Raw genomic sequence first — 22,432 nt, 5'->3', positions numbered from 1 at the left:
AATAAATAAATAAATAAATAAATAAATAAATAGAGTAATAAATATAATATAAAATAAATATAATAAATAATAATAATAATTATGGTGTGTGTTAAGGGCTTACCATGTGCCGCACACTGTTCTAAGCGCTGGGGTAGATCCAAGGTGATCAGGTTGTCCCATGTGGGGCTCACAGTCTTAATCCCCATTTTGCAGATGAGGTAATGGCAGCACAGAGAAGTTAACTGGCTTGCCCAAGGTCACACAGCAGACAGGATTAGAATCCAGGTCCTTCTGATTCCCGGGCCTGGGCTCTATCCGTTAAGCCATGCTGCTTCTAAAGCACGTCTGTACTTGGAGTTAAGATCCTTCCTCTCCCCCTCTCTTCAACCAAGAATGCTGTGAGGGACAGGGACAAGGACAGTGCCTGAGCTGGGCTGGGCACCTAGGAAGCACTCCGAAAACACCGCAAGAATAATTCTGAGCGTCATTCCCACTTGTTGGGGAAACTGCTGCCCCAATCCCCGGGAGGACAGCTGACTCCGGGGTGAACCCACTGTTGGGTAGGTACTGTCTCTATATGTTGCCAACTTGTACTTCCCAAGTGCTTAGTACAGTGCTCTGCACACAGTAAGCGCTCAATAAATAGGATTGATGATGATGATGAGAGGGCACCCTCCGGCTCACCTCCTGGTGGGAGAAGAAGTCCCGAGGAAGCCTCTCCAGGAAGGAGGACAGCGAGAAGGTGGATTTCTTCCCCTGCAGGTCGATGGCCTTGAGGTGCTCGGGGGAAGGGCTGAGGAAGGCGTACAGAGCTTCGCTCTGACACAGCCTCTCGTCCGACAGCAGCTTCTGTGGATCGGGAGGGAGGAAGAGAGAGGGGGGACATACCCTTACCAGCGGAACCAGCTTCCCGGCTGAGGTAGGGCGGCGTTCCAGGTCGGGGGAATAGGTGTGAGCAATTAATAAACTCATTGGTACATTAGCAGCGTGGCTCGGTGGCAAGAGCACGGGCTTTGGAGTCCGAGGTCACGGGTTCGAATCCCGACTCCACCACATGTCCGCTGTGTGACCTTGGGCAAGTCACTTAAATTCTTAGCGCCTCAGTTCCCCTATCTGTAAAATGGGGATGAAGACTGTGAGCCCCACGTGGGACACCTTGATCACCTTGTATCCCCCCCAGCGCTTAGAACAGTGCTTCAAGGCTGTCCATCACCTCGCCCCCTCCTACCTCACCTCCCTTCTCTCCTTCTCCAGCCCAGCCCGCACCCTCCGCTCCTCCACCGCTAATCTCCTCACCGTACCTCGTTCTCGCCTGTCCCGCCATCGACCCCCGGCCCACGTCATCCCCCGGGCCTGGAATGCCCTTCCTCTGCCCCTCCGCCAACCAACTCTCTTCCTCCCTTCAAGGGCCTGCTGAGAGCTCACCTCCTCCAGGAGGCCTTCCCAGACTGAGCCCCTTCCCTCCTCTCCCCCTCGTCCCCCTCTCCATCCCCCCATCTTACCTCCTTCCCTTCCCCACAGCACCTGTATATATGTATATATGGTTGTACATATTTATTACTCTATTTATTTATTTATTTATTTTACTTGTACATTTCTATCCTATTTATTTTATTTTGTTGGTATGTTTGGTTTTGTTCTCCGTCTCCCCCTTTTAGACTGTGAGCCCACTGTTGGGTAGGGACTGTCTCTATGTGTTGCCAATTTGTACTTCCCAAGCGCTTAGTACAGTGCTCTGCACATAGTAAGCGCTCAATAAATACGATTGATTGATTGATTTGCACATAGTAAGCGCTTAACAAATACCATCATCATCATCATCATCATTAGCAAACCTAAAATCTTGACCAAGGCCATTCCTGTCCGGCCCTAAGGCCCTTCCAGCCCAGGACTTTGGAAGGAACCGTGTGCCGGTTGTCTTCCTGGATGCCCACCTGCACGGTTAGGGATGGACCACTCCACACCCCAACTTTCCCCTCTCCAGCACTGCCTCTCCCAACATGAGCCATCCAACACCCCTATTTCTCCCTCAGTGGCCCAGCACAGACGCGCCAACACCCCGACTCTCCCCCAGTGACCCCACCCGGACCACCCAATGCTCCTGACTTGCCCCTCTCCATTAGCATCAGACTGAAAAATAACATAGTTATCCAGTGCTTGGATCTTGCTGAAGAAGGCTAATGGGTCCTGTGTGTTGGAAACTGGACAGATCGCCTCAGCTCGCTGAAATAGCTCTAGTTTTGAACCGGGAGGGAAGAGTTGTCCGAAGACTGTGCTTTTATTAGTATCGTCATCATCGTTGTTATGGATTAAGAGCTTGATCTGTGTCAAGACTGTCTCTAAAATCTGGGGTAGATGCAGGGGTTGGACTTAAGGGGCAGGACTCGGCTTGTCCCGTGGTGAGGAAGGGCGGGAATAGCATTGGGCAAGTCACTTAGCTTCTCCGAGCCTCAGTTGCCTCATCTGTAAAATGGGGATTAAGAGTGTGAGCCCCCCGTGGGACAACCTGATAATAATAATAATAATAATAATAATAATAATGGCATTTATTAAGCGCTTACTATGTGTAAAGCACTGTTCTAAGTGCTGATCACATTGTAACCTTCCCAGTGCTTAGAACAGTGCTTTGCACATAGTAAGCGCTTAATAAATGCGATTATCATCATCCCTGACGACCCAGCACAGACCATCCAATCCCCCTGACTCAACCCTCCCCCCTCCATCCCCGACTTGCCCCTAGTGAAGCTCTCCAAATAGCCCGTTCTGTGATTACTGTCCATAAAGCGAGCCAAACCCTGGAGGGTGGGAGTCTTCAGCAGGGGAGAGGTGAGAGCAATCATCAATCAATCATATTTATTGAGCGCTTACTGTGTGCAGAGCACTGTACTAAGTGCTTGGGAAGTACAAATTGGCAATATATAGAGACAGTCCCTACCCAACAGTGGGCTCACAGTCTAAAAGATTGCAAAGTGAGCAAGAGAGTACAGAACATGGTCAGAGAAACTGGCTTCTGGCCCCCCTCAATGGGGAGCCAAGCATGGGAGGGAGGAGGCGGGGGGGGATTTCGGCCAGAGGTTTTAAGACAGATTTGGGGCCTGCTAGGCTGAACACAGGGTTTTTGGTTTCCCTGGCCAGACAGCGGGCAGAGATCTGAAAATGAGTCAACAGGAAACCCAAACGACCCTAGACCTCAGCTCTGACAGACGGCCACCCCGTCGGGGACCCGAGCTGCCCGGCCTCCCTACCTGTAGGAAGTTATTCAGCTGATTCTTTGACTTTCCTAGGAATTTCTGGTCCACGGATTTGAACGGAAGCTTGCTGAGAGAAGGCAGCTGGACTTTTTTCAGCGACGGGAAACACTGCAGGGAGAAACGACACCTGCTCGTTTTGGAGTTTTGCAGACGGCCGCCGACAGGCCCGGCGCTGGCTCCCGATGACCCTGGTGCCCTTCTTGCTTGGCATTTGGGGGGGTGAGACCGGACCCCCGCATCCGCACTGCTCCCGTGCCCAAAGGGGAGCCCACTCGTTCTCACCTGTCCCGCCATCGACCCCCGGCCCACTTCATCCCCCAGGCCTGGAATGCCCTCCCTCTGCCCATCCGCCAAGCTCGCTCTCTTCCTCCCTTCAAGGCCCTGCTGAGAGCTCACCTCCTCCAGGAGGCCTTCCCAGACTGAGCCCCTTCCTTCCTCTCCCACTCGTCCCCCTCTCCATCCCCCCATCTTACCTCCTTCCCTTCCCCACAGCACCTGTATATATGTATATATGGTTGTACATATTTATTACTCTATTTATTTTATTTGTACATATCTATCCTATTTATTTTATTTTGTTGGTATGTTTGGTTTTGTTCTCTGTCTCCCCCCTTTTAGACTGTGAGCCCACTGTTGGGTAGGGACTGTCTCTATGTGTTGCCAATTTGTACTTCCCAAGCGCTTAGTACAGTGCTCTGCACATAGTAAGCGCTCAATAAGTACGATTGATGATGATGATGATGACCTCCCCGCCCTGCTGGGCCCCGCCGGGCCTGGCTCTGTCGATGGGGGACAGCTAGTCGAGCTGAGCCAGGTTTGCATGCTCTGCACAGCTTCATCATCGTCAATCGTATTTATTGAGCACTTACTGTGTGCAGAGCACTGGGAAGTCCAAGTTGGCAACATCTAGAGACAGTCCCTACCCAACAATGGGCTCACAGTCTAAAAGGGGGAGACAGAGAACAAAACCAAACATACTAACAAAATAAAATAAATAGGATAGATATGTACAAGTAAAATAAATAGAGTAATAAATGTCATCAGCACCATCAATCGCATTTATTGAGCGCTTACTGTGTGCAGAGCACTGTACTAAGCACTTGGGAAGTCCAAGTTGGCAACATCTAGAGACAGTCCCTACCCAACAGTGGGCTCACAGTCTAGAAGGGGGAGACAGAGAACAAAACCAAACATACTAACAAAATAAAATAAATAGAATAGATATGTACAAGTAAAATAAATGGAGTAATAAATATCCTCATCACCATCAATCGTATTTATTGAGTGCTCACTGTGTGCAGAGCACTGTACTAAGCGCTTGGGAAGTCCAAGTTGGCAACATCTAGAGACAGTCCCTACCCAACAGTGGACTCACAGTCTAGAAGGGGGGAGACGGAGAACAAAACCATACTAACAAAACAAAATAAATAGATATGTACAAGTAAAATAGAGTAATAAATATGTACCAACATATATACATATATACAGGTGTTGTGGGGAAGGGAAGGAGGTAAGACGGGGGGATGGAGAGAGGGGGTGAGGGGAAGAGGAAGGAGGAATGCCCAATCAATCAATCGTATTTATTGATTCATTGGGTCAGGGATGAAAACTGGGGTACATCGAGGAAACGGATGGAACAGATGCTGCCCACTCCACCGCGGCAAGCGGAAAAGACTGGCACAGTGGCTTGCTGGGAGGAAAAATGGCTCAGAGCAAGGTCCTTTGGGTGTGGGCACCCAGACCCAGGCCAGAAAGGATGAAGCAGTGTGGCTCAGTGGCTCAGTGGAAAGAGCCCGGGCTTTGGAGTCAGAGGTCATGGGTTCAAATCCTGGCTCTGCAAACTGCCAGCTGTGTGACTTTGGGCAAGTCACTTAACTTCTACGGGCCTCAGTTACCTCATCTGTCAAACGGGGATTAAGACTGTGAGCTCCACGTGGGACAACCGGATCGCCTTGTAACCTTCCCAGCGCTTAGAACAGTGCTTTGCACATAGTAAGCGCTTAATAAATGCCATTAAAAAAAAAAAAGGATGAAGAAGGGAACAGGGAAGGGCAGCCCACTTCCTATGACAGATTCTGGGTCAGGAAGAGAGCGGACCAAGATTCCACAGGCATAACTGTGTGAACCTGACAAAGACTTGGCAGGGGCCCGAGGTCTGGGAAGGGGAAGGAAGAAGAAGTCCTCCAGGGAAGTGCTGCAGGAGAAAGAGGAAGCCCTCCGGGGGACAAGGGGGAGCTCAGTGCTCAGACCCTCGATCTCCAGGCACCAGAGATAGGAGCCAGGCTGGAGGACCACCTCCTTCCGTCTCCTGGATAATAATAACGATGGCATTTATTAAGCGCTTACTCTGTGCAAAGCACTGTTCTAAGCGCAGGGGAGGTTACAAGGTGATCAGGTTGTCCCACTGGGGGCTCGCAGTCCTGATCCCCATTTTACAGAGGAGGGGATTGAGGCCCAGAGAAGTGAAGTGACTTGCCCAAAGTCACCCAGCTGACAAGTGGCGGAGCCGGGATTTGAACCCATGACCTCTGACTCCAAAGCCCGGGCTCTTTCCACTGAGCCACGCTGCTTCATGAGTGTTTCCCACGGCCTTTCAGTTTCTCCGACAAGGTGAGCTCTCTGGCCCCGTCCCGGCCAGGGAGTTCATCAGTCGTATTTACTGAGTGCTTACTATGTGCAGAGCACTGTACTAAGCGCTTGAGTTCAACCCAGAGCTTCTCCTGAGAACCCCCAGTTCATCCCTTGGGCAAAGAGCAGGGGGAGGCAATGTACCAAGCTTCGTTTTACACTGGGCAGATGCCCTTGTCCCCTCCCAAGGATGGCACCAGCTGGCCCTACTGCCCCCGCAGCCACGTGCCCACCGATCCACACCCTGAAGTCAGTCGACTTCAGAAAGACCAAAAAGTAAGTGCTCAATAAATATGATTGATTGAATGAATGATAAAGAGCTACAGGTTGGGGAGGGGGGCACCTAAAAGTCAGCTATGCTGGGACACTTTAGAGAAGCAGTGTGGTTCAGTGGAAAGAGCCCAGATTGGGAGTCAGAGGTCGTGGGTTTGAATCCCGGATCCGCCACTTGTCTGCTGTGTGACTTTGGGCAAGTCACTTCACTTCTCTGGTCCTCAGTTACCTCATCTGGAGCAAGGGGATTAAGACTGTGAGCCCCACGTGGGACAACCTAATCACCCTGTATCCCCCCCAGCGCTTAGAACAGTGCTTTGCACATAGTAAGCGCTTAACAAATACCATCATTATTGTTTAGAAGGCTTTCAGAGACATGTCTGCCCAAACCGGAACCCCAGTCCCCACCCTGAGACCCCGCCCGCCATCTCCCCCTTTTAGACTGTGAGCCCACTGTTGGGTAGGGACTGTCTCTATATGTTGCCAACTTGGACTTCCCAAGCGCTTAGTACAGTGCTCTGCACACGGTAAGCGCTCAATAAATACGATTGATGATGCTGCTGCTGCTGATGATCTCCTGGCTCTGGGAAAAGAGGGAGGCCCTTGGGCGTTGTCTTAGACAACCAGGCCTCTCTAGAGGCCCACCCCTCGGTGCCAACGTGTTCTCCCCAACCCCCATGCCCAGGGTCACTTGGCCCCAGTGACCGGAATGGGGTGGGCAGAACCGTAGAGATAATAATAATAATAATAATAATAATAATGATGGCATTTATTAAGCGCTTACTACGTGCAAAGCACTGTTCTAAGCGCTGAGGAGGTTACAAGGTGGTCAGGTTGTCCCACGGGGGGCTCACGGTCTTAATCCCCATTTTACAGATGAGGTAACTGAGGTTCAGAGAAGTTGTGACTTGCCCAAATAATAATAATAATTGGCATTTGTTAAGCGCTTACTATATGCAAAGCACTGTTCTAAGCGCTGGGGGGGGGGGGGATACAGGGTGATCAGGTTGTCCCACGTGGGGCTCACAGTCTTAATCCCCATTTTACAGATGAGGGAACCGAGGCCCAGAGAAGTGAAGTGACTTGCCCAAGATCACAAAGCAGGCATGTGGCGGATCCGGGATTCAAACCCACGACCTCTGACTCCCAATCTGGGCTCTTTCCACCGAGCCACACTGTTTCTCTAAAGTGTCCCAGCACAGCCGACTTTTAGGTGCCCCCCCTCCCCAACTTGTAGCTCTTTATCATTCATTCAATCAATCATATTTATTGAGCACTTACATGACCTCTGACTCCAAAGCCGGTACTCTTCCCACTGAGCCACGCTGCTTCTCTAAGAGATCCCCACTTTGGGGAATAAGGAGGAGGAGAGAGTGGGGGGGAGCAAGAAAGAGCGAGCGGAGAGTGGAGGGTCCCGGATCCCGCGAGGAGCACACCTCACTCAGTTTCCGGTGCAAATTCTGGAACTCGCTGAGCTTCCTGGGGACGGTCCAGCTCTTGCTTTCCCCCCCGACGACGTCCCGCAGGCTGACCGTGACAAAGTAGCAGGGCATCTGCTCCCCGTTCTCCTCCGTGACCTGGGAGACAGAGCAGAGTTGGCAGGCGGGTGCGGAGCCACGGGGCAGGCCGGGCATCCCGGCTCCAGCCCCCCTCACAGCTCACCGCCACCCCCGCCACATCATCATCATCAATCAATCAATCAATCACATTTATTGAGCGCTTACTATGTGCAGAGCACTGTACTAACCGCTTGGGAAGTCCAAACTGGCAACATCTAGAGCCAGCCCCTACCCAACAGTGGGCTCACAAAGGGGGAGACGGAGAACAAAACCAAACAGACTCGCAGAATAAAATAAACGGAATAGCTAGGTACAAGTAAAATAAATAATAAAACACAGACACACAACTTCACCGCCCGTGATGTCGTCTCCTAATCCAAAGGCCAACAGGTCTCTCTCTCCCTGGCTGTCCTTTGAATTGGAAGATGACACCGCAGGCGTGCGCGTACATACATACGCACACTGACAGTCTAATGGGGGCTGTGGTACACCCAGATTGACAAACGGATAAGAGTCACCACGCAGATGCCAGGGACAAAAGCAAATAAGCAAAACATGGATAACATGTAGACAGACATGCCCTCATAAAGGGGCTGACGGACACATAGACCCCCTGGGAAGCCGTGACGGAGACGTAACCGAGGCTTCCCTCTCTGGGCAGGCCAGGCCGGGCCCCCCCCCCGAACCGAAGCGGGTTTTTTCAGCTGGACCCCCCACCTCGCTGCTGTCGATGAGGGCTTTCCACAGGCCGAGGTTCTCACACCAGCAGTCGGTCCTCGCCATGTGCAGCTGCAGGTCGCAGTGCTCCTTCTCCATCAGGATGATCTCGTCCTTCAGCCGGGACACCATCTGCCGGGGGGCCGGTCCCGGGGGGGTCACGGCCGGACGGCCCGCGAGCCTCCCCGGCGGCTCCCGGGACCCATCCCCTGCCCCGAGATTTACCCCGCCCAAGCCAACGGCCAACCATCCCGGATCACGGGTTCAAATCCCGGCTCCGCCAGTTGTCAGCTGTGTGACTTAGGGCAAGTCACTTAATAATAATAATAATGGCATTTATTAAGCACTGGTGAGGTTACAAGGCAATCAGGTGGCCCCACAGGGGGCTCACAGTCTTAATCCCCATTTTCCAGATGAGGGAACTGAGGCCCAGAGAAGTCAAGTGACTTGCCCAAAGTCACCCAGCTGACAATTGGCAGAGCCGGGATTTGAACCCATGACCCCTGACTCCAAAGCCTGGGCTCTTTCCACTGGGCCACGCTGCTTCTCTGGGCCTCAGTTACCTCATCTGTAAAATGGGGATTAAGACTGTGAGCACCCTGTGGGACAACCTGATCACTTTGTAACCTCCCCAGCGTTTAGAACAGTGCTTGGCATATAGTAAGCGCTTAACGAATGCCATCATCATCATTATTATTATTATTATTATCCCCCTCGTCATCCCCCGCGCTGTGCTTTTGGGGCGGGCCAGTCCACCGAGGTAGGGGACTTGTGGGTGCATTTTGAACCTGGTTACTGGGCTGGGGGTTTCTAACTCTCCATCCCCCCCCGCCTTACCTCCTTCCCTTCCCCACAGCACCTGTATATATGTATATATGTTTGTACGTATTTATTACTCTATTTATTTATTTTACTTGTACACATTTTATTTAGTTTATTTTGTTAATATCTTTTGATTTGTTCTCTGTCTCCCCCTTCTAGCCCACTGTTGGGTAGGGACCGTCTCTAGATGTTGCCAACTTGGACTTCCCAAGCGCTTAGTCCAGTGCTCTGCCCACAGTAAAGCGCTCAATAAATACGATTGAATGAATGAATCTGAGTGAGAATCTAGCCCTCAGTGGACAAGCAAATCTTCTCTTGTGGGTTGGAGGCTTCTGTCCCTCAGACGGGAGACGGAGCCCACCCCCGCTCTGGCCCTCTCAACCCAAACCAACAGGTGTAGGGAAGCAGTGTGGCCTACTGGAAAGCGCACAGGGAAGACCCGGGTTCTAATCATCCCAGCTCTGCCACTTTAGTGAATGAATGAATCAATCGCACAACGCTCCTTATTGAACGCGGCGCTCAGTGCTCTGAACTAAGCACTTGGGAGAGCACAGAATAGCCATATAACAGACAGACACGGACAGGGAACGAGTCTGCTAATTCTGTGGTATTGTATTCTCATCATCATCATCAATTGTATTTATTGAGCGCTTACTGTGTGCAGAGCACTGTACTAAGCGCTTGGGAAGTCCAAGTTGGCAACATATAGAGACAGTCCCTACCCAACAGTGGGCTCACAGTCTAAAAGTCCCCTTCCTTCCTCTCCCCCTCGTCCCCCTCTCCATCCCCCGCATCTTACCTCCTTCCCTTCCCCACAGCACCTGTATAGATGTATATATGTTTGTGCATATTTATTACTCTATTTATTTATTTATTTTACTTGTACATATCTATTCTATTTATTTTATTTTGTTAGTATGTTTGGTTTTGTTCTCTGTCTCCCCCTTTTAGACTGTGAGCCCACTGTTGGGTAGGGACTGTCCCTATATGTTGCCAATTTGTACTTCCCAAGCGCTTAGTACAGTGCTCTGCACATAGTAAGCGCTCAATAAATATGATTGATGATGACGATGATAAAAGGGGGAGACGGAGAACAAAACCAAACATATTAACAAGCGGAAGGTCCCACACGGCAGACACGTGGCAAAGCGGGGACTAGAACTCAGGTCCTCTTATTCCCAGGCCCGTGCTCTATCCACCGGGTAACACTGCTTCCCAAACGGAGCCAGAACGGGTGACCCCTTCCTGATCCGGCTGGGGATAATAATAATGATGGCATTTGTTAAGCGCTTACTATGTGCAAAGCACTGCTCTAAGCGCCGGGAGGGGATACAAGGAGATCAGGTTGTCCCGCGTGGGGCTCACGGTCATCATCCCCATTTTACAGCGTGGCTCAGTGTGGAAGGAGCGCGGGCTTTGGAGTCAGAGGTCATGGGTTCAAATCCCGGCTCCGCCCATTGTCAGCTGTGTGACTTTGGGCAAGTCGCTTCACTTCTCTGGGCCTCAGTTCCCTCATCTGGAAAATGGGGATTAAGACTGTGAGCCCCCCGTGGGACAACCGGATCACTTTGTAACCTCCCCAGCGCTTAGAACAGTGCTTTGCACATAGTGAGCGCTTAATAAATGCCATTATTATTATTATTATTTTACAGATGAGGTAACTGAGGCTCAGAGAAGTGACTTTTTTTAATGGCATTTATTAAGCGCTTACTATCATCAATCGTATTTATTGAGCGCTTACTGTGTGCAGAGCACTGTACTAAGCGCTTGGGAAGTACAAACTGGCAACATCTAGAGACAGTCCCTACCCAACAGTGGGCTCACAGTCTAAAAGGGGGAGACGGAGAACAAAACCAAACAGACTAACAAAATAAAATAAATAGAATAGATATGTACAAGTAAAATAAATAAATAAATAAATAGAGTAATAAATACGTACAAACATATATACATCTATACAACTATGAATGGGGAGCTAGAGGTCGTTACTAATGTGCAAAGCACTGTTCTAAGCGCTGGAGAGGTTACAAGGTGATCAGGTTGCCCCACGGGGGGGGGGCTCACAGTCTTCATCATCATCATCAATAGTATTTATTGAGCGCTTACTATGTGCAGAGCACTGCACTAAGCGCTTGGGAAGTACAAATTGGCAACATATAGAGACAGTCCCTACCCAACAGTGGGCTCACAGTCTAATCCCCATTTTACAGATGAGGTAACTGAGGCCCAGAGAATCAATCAATCAATCAATCAATCGTATTTATTGAGCACTTACTATGTGCAGAGCACTGTACTAAGCGCTTGGGAAGTACAAATTGGCAACACATAGAGACAGTCCCTACCCAACATTGGGCTCACAGTCTAAAAGGGGGAGACAGAGAACAAAACCAAACATACTAACAAAATAAAATAAATAGGGTAGATATGTACAAGTAAAATAAATGAATAAATAAATAGAGTAATAAATACGTACAAACATATATACATCTATACAACTATGAATGGGGAGCTAGAGGTCGTTACTATGTGCAAAGCACTGTTCTAAGCGCTGGAGAGGTTACAAGGTGATCAGGTTGCCCCACGGGGGGGCTCACAGTCTTCATCATCATCATCATCAATCGTATTTATTGAGCGCTTACTATGTGCAGAGCACCGCCCTAAGCGCTTGGGAAGTACAAATTGGCAACACATAGAGACAGTCCCTACCCAACAGTGGGCTCACAGTCTAATCCCCGTTTTACAGATGAGGTAACTGAGGCCCAGAGAATCAATCAATCAGTCAATCGTATTTATTGAGCGCTTACTATGTGCAGAGCACTGTACTAAGCGCTTGGGAAGTACAAATTGGCAACACATAGAGACAGTCCCTACCCTACAGTGGGCTCACAGTCTAAAAGGGGGAGACAGAGAACAAAACCAAACATACTAACAAAATAAAATAAATAGGGTAGATATGTACAAGTAAAATAAATGAATAAATAAATAGAGTAATAAATACGTACAAACATATATACATCTATACAACTATGAATGGGGAGCTAGAGGTCGTTACTATGTGCAAAGCACTGTTCTAAGCGCTGGAGAGGTCACAAGGTGATCAGGTTGCCCCACGGGGGGGCTCACAGTCTTCATCATCATCATCATCAATCGTATTTATTGAGCGCTTACTATGTGCAGAGCACCGCCCTAAGCGCTTGGGAAGTACAAATTGGCAACATATAGAGACAGTCCCTACCCAACAGTGGGCTCACAGTCTAATCCCCGTTTTACAGATGAGGTAACTGAGGCCCAGAGAAGTGAAGTGACTCGCCCGAAGTGACACAGCTCACGCGGCGGGGCCGGGATTCGAACCCATGACCTCGGACTCCAAAGCCCGGGCTCTTAGGGGAGAGCAGGAAGGCCCGGCGGATTTGGGGAGCGTGGCGGAGAGGGGGCCGGGGGCTACCTTTCTGTCGGGCTTCGGGGAGTTGCGGATGGAACTGAGGGCCTGCCTCTTGTACTCGAGTTTCTCGTTGAGGGCGCGGAGTTTGTTTGCGGCGTAGCTGGCCTGTTCGCTGATCCTCGGCCCGTCCTCGTCCTCGGGGTCCTCGCCGGCGTCCCCGGCTTGGCTCTGGAAGCAAAAAGCAGGTGGTCATGCCCCCTGTGCCCAGGGGCACGTGCCCAGTGTGACAACCACGTACACCGCCCCGGCAACCAGCCGTCCCATGTGCACCCCAGCACAGCCCCTTTGTGGCAGCGGGGTTCGGGGGAAAGAGCCTCCGCCACTTCATTCATTCATGCGTTCAATCGTATTTATTGAGCGCTTACTGTGTGCAGAGCACCGGGCTAAGCGCTTGGGAAGTCCAAGTTGGCAACATAGAGAGACGGTCCCTACCCAACAGCGGGCTCACAGTCTAGAAGGGGGAGACAGACAACAAAACAAAACATATTAACAAAATAAACAGAATAGTAAATACGTACAAATAAGATAGAGTAATAAATCTGTACAGACATATATACGGGTGCTGTGGGGAGGGGAACAAAATAAAATAAACAGAATAGTAAATATGTACAAGTAAAATAGAGTAATAAATCTGTACAAACATATATACAGGTGCTGTGGGGAGGGGAAGGAGGTAGGGCGGGGGGATGGGGGGAGAGGAAGGTGGGGGCTGAGTATGGGAAGGCCTCCTGGAGGAGGTGAGCTCTCAGTAGGGCTTTAAAGGGAGGAAGAGAGCTAGCTTGGCAGATGTGCAAGAGAAGCAGCGTGGCTCAGTGGAAAGAGCCTGGGCTTTGGAGTCAGAGGTCATGGGTTCAAATCCCAGCTCCACCACTTGTCAGCTGTGTGACTTTGGTCACTTCACTTCTCTGGGCCTCAGTTCCCCATCTGTAAAATGGGGATGAAGACTGTGAGCCCGCCGTGGGACAACCTGATCACCTTGTAGCCTCCCCAGTGCTTAGAACAGTGCTTTGCACATAGTAAGCGCTTAACAAATACCAAAATTATTATTATTATTATTATGTGCGGAGGGAGGGCATTCCAGGCCAGGGGGAGGACGTGGGCCGGGGGTCGACGGCGGGACAGGCGAGAACGAGGCACGGTGAGGAGGTGAGCGGCAGAGGAGTGGAGGGTGCGGGAAAGAAGGGAGGTGAGACACTTGTCAACTGTGTGATCTTGGGCAAGTCACTTCACTTCTCTGGGCCTCAGTTCCCTCATCTGGAAAATGGGGATTGAGACTGTGAGCCCACCATGGGACAACCTGCTCACCTTGTAACCTCCCCAGCGCTTAGAACAGTGCTTTGCACATAGTAAGTGCTTAAAAAATGCCATCATCATAACCTGATGACCTTGTATCTACCCCAGCGCTTAGAACAGTGCTTTGCAGATAGTAAGCGCTTAATAAATGCCATTATTATTATTATTATTATTATTATTACCTGGGCACACCACCGCCCCCTTGTGGCACCTGGGCACACCATGTACACTACCGTATTGTATTTTCAATCAATCAATCAATCGTATTTATTGAGCGCTTACTGTGTGCAGAGCACTGTACTAAGCACTTGGGAAGTCCAAGTTGGCAACATCTAGAGACAGTCCCTACCCAACAGTGGGCTCACAGTCTAAAAGGGGGAGACAGAGAACAAAACCAAACATACTAACAAAAGAAAATAAATAGAATAGATATGTACAAGTAAAATAAATAAATAAATAGAGTAATAAATATGTACAGATAACTTGCCAATCCCTGGCAGAGGCGGTTAGGATAAGAATTTGTGCAATTTCTTTTCTTAATGATAAACCTAATTCTCCTCTAGAGCAGACCTGATTCCATTTCCTGCGGCTTGTTTTCAGGAGGGGATTTCATCGCCCCGTGTTTTACAGCCTAATTTGTATGATAAATATGATCAATGTTAATTGAGCACTCAGCATTCATTGCCTAAAGGTTGCAGGAGATTAATTCTGCTTCTCCGAGTCACAGAAAGAAATCCCCACGGGTTCCTAAAGAGCCTGGAAAGCGGGCCTCAGATAGACCTGGAAAGCAGAACCCCAGGGCAGATTATGCCCCAGATTGGTTGCTAATACAGAGGAGAAGACCCAAATAAACACCCAGGGAGAAGAAAGCGGACTTGGCGTCTGTTTGGGGCAAGGTGGGATGCTACATCCATTAACTCCTTCTGCCCTAAGCGGGGCAGAAACAAACCAGAGAGAGGGACCAGGTCAGGGTATTCCTCGGAGGCCTACCTGGCGGAGTTAGGCTCCTCAAAAGGCAGCACGGCCCCCATTCATTCATTCATTCATTGACAGATTTATTGAGCGCTTACTGTGTGCAGAGCACTATACCAGGCGCGTGGAAGAGTGCTATGCAATGGTAAAGTGACACATTCCCACCCACAATGACGCCAGGATTTAAACAGAATAATAATAATAATAATAATAATGGCATTTATTAAGCGCTTACTATGTGCCAAGCACTGTTCTAAACGCTGGGGAGGTTACCAGGTGATCAGGTGTTCCACGTGGGGCTCGCAGTCTTAATCCCCATTTTACAGATGAGGGAACTGAGGTGCAGAGAAGTGAAGTGAGCCCCTTAGACTGAGCCCCTTCCTTCCTCTCCCCCTCGTCCCCCTCTCCATCCCCCCCATCTTACCTCCTTCCCTTCCCCACAGCACCTGTATATATGTTTATATGTTTGTACATATTTATTACTCTATTTATTTATTTATCTTACTTGTACATATCTATTCTATTTATTTTATTTTGTTAGTATGTTTGGTTTTGTTCTGTCTCCCCCTTCTAGACTGTGAGCCTACTGTTGGATAGGGACTGTCTCTAGATGTTGCCAACTTGGACTTCCCAAGCGCTTAGTACAGTGCTCTGCACACAGTAAGCGCTCAATAAATACGATTGATGATGATGATGATGATATGTATATATGTTTGTACATATTTATTACTCTATTTATTTATTTTACTTGTACATATCTATTCTATTTATTTTATTTTGTTAGTATGTTTGGTTTTGTTCTGTCTCCCCCTTCTAGACTGTGAGCCCGCTGTTGGGTAGGGACTGTCTCTCTATGTTGCCAACTTGTACTTCCCAAGCGCTTAGTCCAGTGCTCTGCACACAGTAAGCGCTCAATAAATACGACTGATTGATTGATTGATTGAAGTGACTTGCCCAAGGTCGCATATGATGGAGCCGGGATTTGAACCCATGACCTCGGACTCCAAAGCCCGGGCTCTTTTCCACTGAGCCACGCTGCTTCTCCAGAACAAATTCTAGTGACGGTTTAAAATGCCACCCTTGCTTCCGGTGCCTGGAAGGCAGGAAATGTGTCTGTTATACTGTTATATTGTAATAATAATAACAATTGTGGTATTTAAGTGCTTAGTACAGTGCTCTGCACACAGTAAGCGCTCAATAAATACGACTGATTTATTATGTGCTTACTATGTGCCAGGCACTGCACTCTGAACTGGGGTGGATATAAGTCAATCAGGTTACACACAGTCTCTGTCTACATGGGGCTCACAGTCTCAATCCCCGTTTTACAGATGAGGTAACTGAGTTCCAGAGAAGCAAAGTGACTTACCCAAGGTCACACAGCAGACGAGTGGTAGAACCAGGAGTAGAACCCAGACCTTCTGATCCCATGCCCGTGTCCTTCACCATGCTGCTTCTCTACTCTCTCAAGCGCTTAGGACAGTGCTTTTTAGAGAAGCAGCGTGGCTCAGTGGAAAGAGCACAGGCTGTGTGACTTCGGGCAAGTCACTTCACTTCTCTGGGCCTCAGTTTCCTCATCTGTAAAATGGGGATTAAGACTGTGAGCCCTACGTGGGACAACCTGATCACCTTTGTATCCCCCCAGTGCTTAGAACAGTGCTTTGCACATAGTAAGCACTTAAATACCATCACTATTAATCCCGGCTCCGCCAATTGTCAGCTGGTTGACTTTGGGCAAGTCACTTCGCTTCTCTGGGCCTCAGTCCCCTCATCTGTAAAATGGGGATTAAGACTGTGAGCCCCCTGTGGGACAACCTGATCAATCAATCAATCAATCGTATTTATTGAGTGCTTACTGTGTGCAGAGCACTGTACTAAGCACTTGGGAAGTCCAAGTTGGCAACATCTCGAGGCAGTCCCCACCCAACAGTGGGCTCACAGTCTAAAAGGGGGAGACAGAGAACAAAGCCAAACATACTAACAAAATAAAATAAATAGAATAGATATGTACAAGTAAAATAAATAAATAAATAACCTGATAAATAAATCACCTGATCACCTGGTAACCTCCCCAGTGCTTAGAACAGTGCTTTGCACATAGTAAGCGCTTAATAAAATGCCATTATTATCAATCAATCAATCAATCATATTTATTGAGCGCTTACTATGCGCAGAGCACTGTACTAAGCGCTTGGGAAGTACAAATTGGCAACATATAGAGACAGCCCCTACCCAACATTGGGCTCACAGTCTAAAAGGGGCTCACAGTCTAAAAGGACTAAATTATTACTATTATTATGATCATTTACACTGTAAGCGCTCAATCAATACAAGCGTGAGCCCGTTGTTGGGTAGGGACCGTCTCTAGATGTTGCCGACTTGTACTTCCCAAGCGCTAAGTACAGTGCTCTGCACACAGGAAGCGCTCAATAAATACGATTGATGATGATGATGATGACTGTCTCTATATGTTGCCAACTTGTACTTCCCAAGCGCTTAGTACAGTGCTCTGCACACAGTAAGCGCTCAATAAATACGATTGATGATGATGATGATGATAAAAGGACTAAATTATTACTATTATTATGATCATTTACACTGTAAGCGCTCAATCAATACGAGCGTGAGCCCGTTGTTGGGTAGGGACCGTCACTATACGTTGCCGACTTGTACTTCCCAAGCGCTAAGTACGGTGCTCTGCACACAGGAAGCGCTCAATAAATACGATTGAATGACTGACTGACCAACCTGTTGGCTCTGAGGAAGCCACCCACGTTCTCAGCCCAGCGACCGCGGCCGGCGGCCCAATGCTCGGATGCCACGTAGGCTGGCCGGGCCACGGACAGCAAGCTTATGGCCTTCCATGGGCCTGGCTCTGCCATTCATAGAGGACACTACAGTCAATCAATTAATCAATCAATCAATCAATCGTATTTATTGAGCGCTTACTGTGTGCAGAGCACTGGACTAAGCGCTCTCCAATCTCACTACAGATGAGATCCCAACACATTCTTCCCACTCCTGTACTGGAGCTGGGCGGTGGTGATGATGATGATGATGGCATTTATTAAGCGCTTACTATGTGCAAAGCACTGTTCTAAGCGCTGGGGGGGATACAAGGTGATCAGGTTGTCCCACGTGGGGCTCACAGACTTAATCTCCGTTTTACAGATGAGGTAACTGAGGCATAGAGAAGTTAAGTGACTTGCCCAAGTCACACAGCTGACAATTGGTGGATCGGGATTTGAACCCCTAACCTCTGACTCCAAAGCCCAGGCTCTTCCCCTCTCCCCGCCACGGCTATTCTATTTATTTATTTATTTATTTATCTTACTTGTACATTTCTATCCTATTTATTTTATTTTGTTGGTATGTTTGGTTCTGTTCTCTGTCTCCCCCTTTTAGACTGTGAGCCCACTGTTGGGTAGGGACTGTCTCTATGTGTTGCCAATTTGTACTTCCCAAGCGCTTAGTACAGTGCTCTGCACATAGTAAGCGCTCAATAAATATGATTGATTGATTGATTGAAGAGGGAGTCCTCCCCAGCAGTCCGGGGCGGGGGGAACGCCCATTTCGCCGAGGTGCGGCCCGCTGTTTCCTGCCCCGCTCTCCCTCCGTCTCCTGGGAGCTCAGTACGGCATTCTGCCCGGAGCAGGTGGATCAATCGATCAATCGTATTTACTGAGCGCTTACTGTGTGCAGAGCACTGGACTAAACGCTTGGGAAGTACAAGTTGGCAACATCTAGAGACGGTCCCTACCCAACAGTGGGCTCACAGTCTAGAAGGGGGAGACGGAGAACAAAACCAAACATACTAACACAATAAAATAAATAGAATAGAGATGTACAAGTAGAATAAATAAATAGAGTAATAAATCTGTACATCATCAATCGTATTTATTGAGCGCTTACTATGTGCAGAGCACTGTACTAAGCGCTTGGGAAGTCCAAGTTGGCAACATCTAGAGACGGTCCCTACCCAACAGTGGGCTCACAGTCTAGAAGGGGGAGACGGAGAACAAAACCAAACATACTAACAAAATAAAATAAATAGAATAGAGATGTACAAGTAAAATAAATAGAGTAATAAATCTGTACATCATCAGTCGTATTTATTGAGCGCTTACTATGTGCAGAGCACTGTACTAAGCTCTTGGGAAGTCCAAGTTGGCAATATCTAGAGACGGTCCCTACCCAACAGTGGGCTCACAGTCTAGAAGGGGGAGACGGAGAACGAAACCAAACATACTAACAAAATAAAATAAATAGAATAGAGATGTACAAGTAAAATGAATAAATAAATAGAGTAATAAATCTGTACATCATCAATCGTATTTATTGAGCACTTACTATGTGCAGAGCACTGTACTAAGCTCTTGGGAAGTACAAATTGGCAACATATAGAGACAGTCCCTACCCAACACTGGGCTCACAGTCTAAAAGGGGGAGACAGAGAAAAGAAACCAAACATACTAACAAAATAAAATAAATAGAATAGATATGTACAAGTAAAATAAATAAATAAATAGAGTAATAAATATGTACAAACATATATACATATATACAGGTGCTGTGGGGAAGGGAAGGAGGTAAGATGGGGGGATGGAGAGGGGGACGAGGGGGAGAGCAAACAACTGACCAAAATCCCGTGGACGGGAGAAACTGGACACCTCACCCCTTCCTCCTGGTCGTCAGAGGCGAGCTGGGCGTCACTCTGCTCTTCCTCCGTCTTGAGCAGCTTGTCGTAGAGGTCGCTGACGATGAAGGAGGGGTAATAGCCGTCTTTGAGCGTCTCGTACACGTCCCCCTGGATCCGGTAGAACACCTCGATCCCCTTATTGCCCACGAGGCTCTGCCGGATGTCTTTGAGCAGCGCCTTTTCCACCACGATCTCCTTGCTCTCCACAAAGAAATCCTGGTAGATTTCACTGACCAACTGAGGAATCTCCGTCTGGAGTTGCCGGCGGAGGAGAGGGAGGAAGGGCAGGCGATGGGACAGAAAAGCTTTTTCTATTAAAGTGGTATTACATTTGCATTAAAATTATTTGCAAATTTATATTCCAGGTGGCCCGAGTATGACTAGGGGTGGGAGTGATCGTATTTATTGAGTGCCTGCTGTGTAGAGCACTGTAATAATAATAAAAATAATAGTTTTTGTTAAGTGCTTACTACATATAGGGCACTGTACTAAGCACTGGAATAGCTACAAAACAATCTATAAATTATAACAGTATTAGAAATTATTTATTTATATCAATGTCTGTCTCCCCCTCTAGTCTATAAGCTTGTTGTGGGCAGGAGACGTGTCTACTGACTTTATTGTACAGTGCTCTCTGCACACTAGGCATTCAATCAATGCCACCAATGATGATGATGATACGGGAAGCAGTGTGGTTCAGTGGAAAGAGCATGGGCTTTGGCGTCAGAGGTCAGGGGTTCAAATCCAGGCTCCGCCAATTGTCAGCTGTGTGACTTTGGGCAAGTCACTTAACTTCTCTGTGCCTCAGTTACCTCATCTGTAAAATGGGGATTACGACTGTGAGCCCCCTGTGGGACAACCTGATTACCTTGTATCCCCCCAGCGCTTAGAACAGTGCTTTGCACATAGTAAGTGCTTAATAAATACCATTATTATTATGATGATGATGATGATGATGATGAAGGTTGGACACATTCTTAAGTGCCTGGGAGAGCACAAGACGACTGGTAAACACAATCCCTGTGCTCAAGGAGATTATGGTCTGGGGCCAATAAATACTACTGACTTTTAGTTGACTTCGACTTGGCCCCTGAAAATGCCATTTGTGGTCACAATCAATCAATCAATCAATCAATCGTATTTATTGAGCGCTTACTGTGTGCAGAGCACTGTACTAAGTGCTTGGGAAGTCACAGAAAGAGAAAGTTGGGGGGTAGCTTCTCTATAATAATAATAATAATAATGGTATGTGTTAAGCGCTTACTATGTGCAAAGCACTGTTCTAAGCGCTAGGTACTGATGTTCTTCCAGCACCCCCAACATTTTTCTCCTTTCTCATCTCTCCCCTGGCCCCCAAACCTACTGCGGTCCCCAAACATCCCTTCCAGCGATCTCCAGCCGCTCCCACCCCTGTCCCCACCATGCCCACCCTTGCCCCCTGGTACCTTGCTGGCACTCTTTAAGGACTCCACCGATTCCCAGAAGCCAATCAACGCCTGCTTGTCCATCCTCCCCATGTAGACCCGGAAGTGCTCCCGGTGAGATGGGTTGGCCAGGATGTCCTCGAACTGGAGAATCTGCCCAGGGGAAGAGAAGGGGAGAGAGAGGGAATTGACCTGTGACCTCCCCCTCCCACTGACAACACAGGCCTCCCCCAGCCTAACCCAGTCCCTATGGCATCTTCCGAGCTCCTAGGACGGTCTCTATATGTTGCCAACTTGTACTTCCCAAGCACTTAGTACAGTGCTCTGCACACAGTAAGCGCTCAATAAATATGATTGATTGATTGATTGATTCCAGGGGCCGGCCTCTGCCCTGGACCACCAGAACACAGACTTCTCAGGCCACAAGCTTGGCCCTCTGTCCTGCAGCCACACGGACATCACTCTGTACTTGTAGTCTCTGAGAGAAGGAAAGGCAGGGGTCATATCCCCACTTTACAGAAGAGAAAACTAAGGGCCAGAGAGGAGATTTGTCCAAATCTATGCAACAGGCCAGGGGCAGAACTGGGATTAGAACTTGGGTCTCCTGACTTCTGGCCTTCCGTGCTGGCCCTACCTGGTCACCCTCTTTCAATCAATCCATCGATCGAATTTATTGAGCGCTTACTGTGCGCAGAACGCTGTACTCTTGGGAGAGTACACTGTGCACTGAGACTGTGAGCCCCACGTGGGACAACCTGATCACCTTGTAACCTCCCCGGCACTTAGAACAGTGCTTCGCACATAGGAAGCGCTTAATAAATGCCCTCATTAATTAATCACACTACAGCAGAGTGTACAGGTACTTAATTTCCATGGTACAGAGGAGGGAACTGCGGCACAGAGAAGTGAAGTGACTTGCCCGAGGTCACAGAGCAGACAAGCGGCAGAGCTGGGATTAGAACCCTTCTCCCCGGCTTTCCCTGCTTCCCAAGCCTTCAAGGCAACTGGAAAATCAACACTAAGCAGCAATAACTGTGATGCTGGAGCTCAAAAGCCAATGTTGTTTTCTCCCCGCGCCCTGACCGTTGCGGTCAGCAGGTTTGCTAGTCTCATTTACAAGACAGTTCCTCTCTTGCAAGGCCGATCAGTATTTAACAGGTCTTTTTCCTCCTTGGCCAAGGTCTCGGGTGCTTCAGGGCTCTGTGCTGAGCTGAATTTCGGTAGTCAATCAACTCCTCAGCCGTCTGACTTCAGTTGGGGCCCGGACCTAGGAGTCTTGCAGAGAAGTGAAAACAGTGGCCCACCTGCCCAGCTATTTTTCTTTTTATGGTATTTGTTAAGCACTTACTAGGTGCCAGGCACTGTACTAA

General features: G+C 48.7%; 1 protein-coding gene across 2 annotated transcripts in view; it reads right to left on the bottom strand.

Moving 5' to 3' along the window:
* SNX25 (sorting nexin 25) overlaps nt 1-22,432 on the bottom strand; it is a 108,142-nt gene that overhangs the window by 6,701 nt on the left and 79,009 nt on the right. For both annotated transcript variants that reach the window (XM_038755331.1, XM_038755332.1), the window contains 7 exons: nt 21,084-21,215; nt 19,615-19,890; nt 12,678-12,842; nt 8,411-8,542; nt 7,571-7,711; nt 3,228-3,341; nt 667-831 (listed from right to left, as the gene is read on the bottom strand). In XM_038755331.1, the coding sequence (XP_038611259.1) occupies nt 667-831; nt 3,228-3,341; nt 7,571-7,711; nt 8,411-8,542; nt 12,678-12,842; nt 19,615-19,890; nt 21,084-21,215 (1,125 nt within the window). The remainder of the gene's footprint in view (nt 1-666; nt 832-3,227; nt 3,342-7,570; nt 7,712-8,410; nt 8,543-12,677; nt 12,843-19,614; nt 19,891-21,083; nt 21,216-22,432) is intronic.

The sequence above is a fragment of the Tachyglossus aculeatus genome, chromosome 12 (assembly GCF_015852505.1).
Source record: "Tachyglossus aculeatus isolate mTacAcu1 chromosome 12, mTacAcu1.pri, whole genome shotgun sequence".
NCBI classification, from domain to species: Eukaryota; Metazoa; Chordata; class Mammalia; order Monotremata; family Tachyglossidae; genus Tachyglossus; species Tachyglossus aculeatus.
The sequence above is the reverse complement of the archived record's forward strand: the minus strand, read 5'-3'. Positions and strand labels throughout refer to the sequence as shown.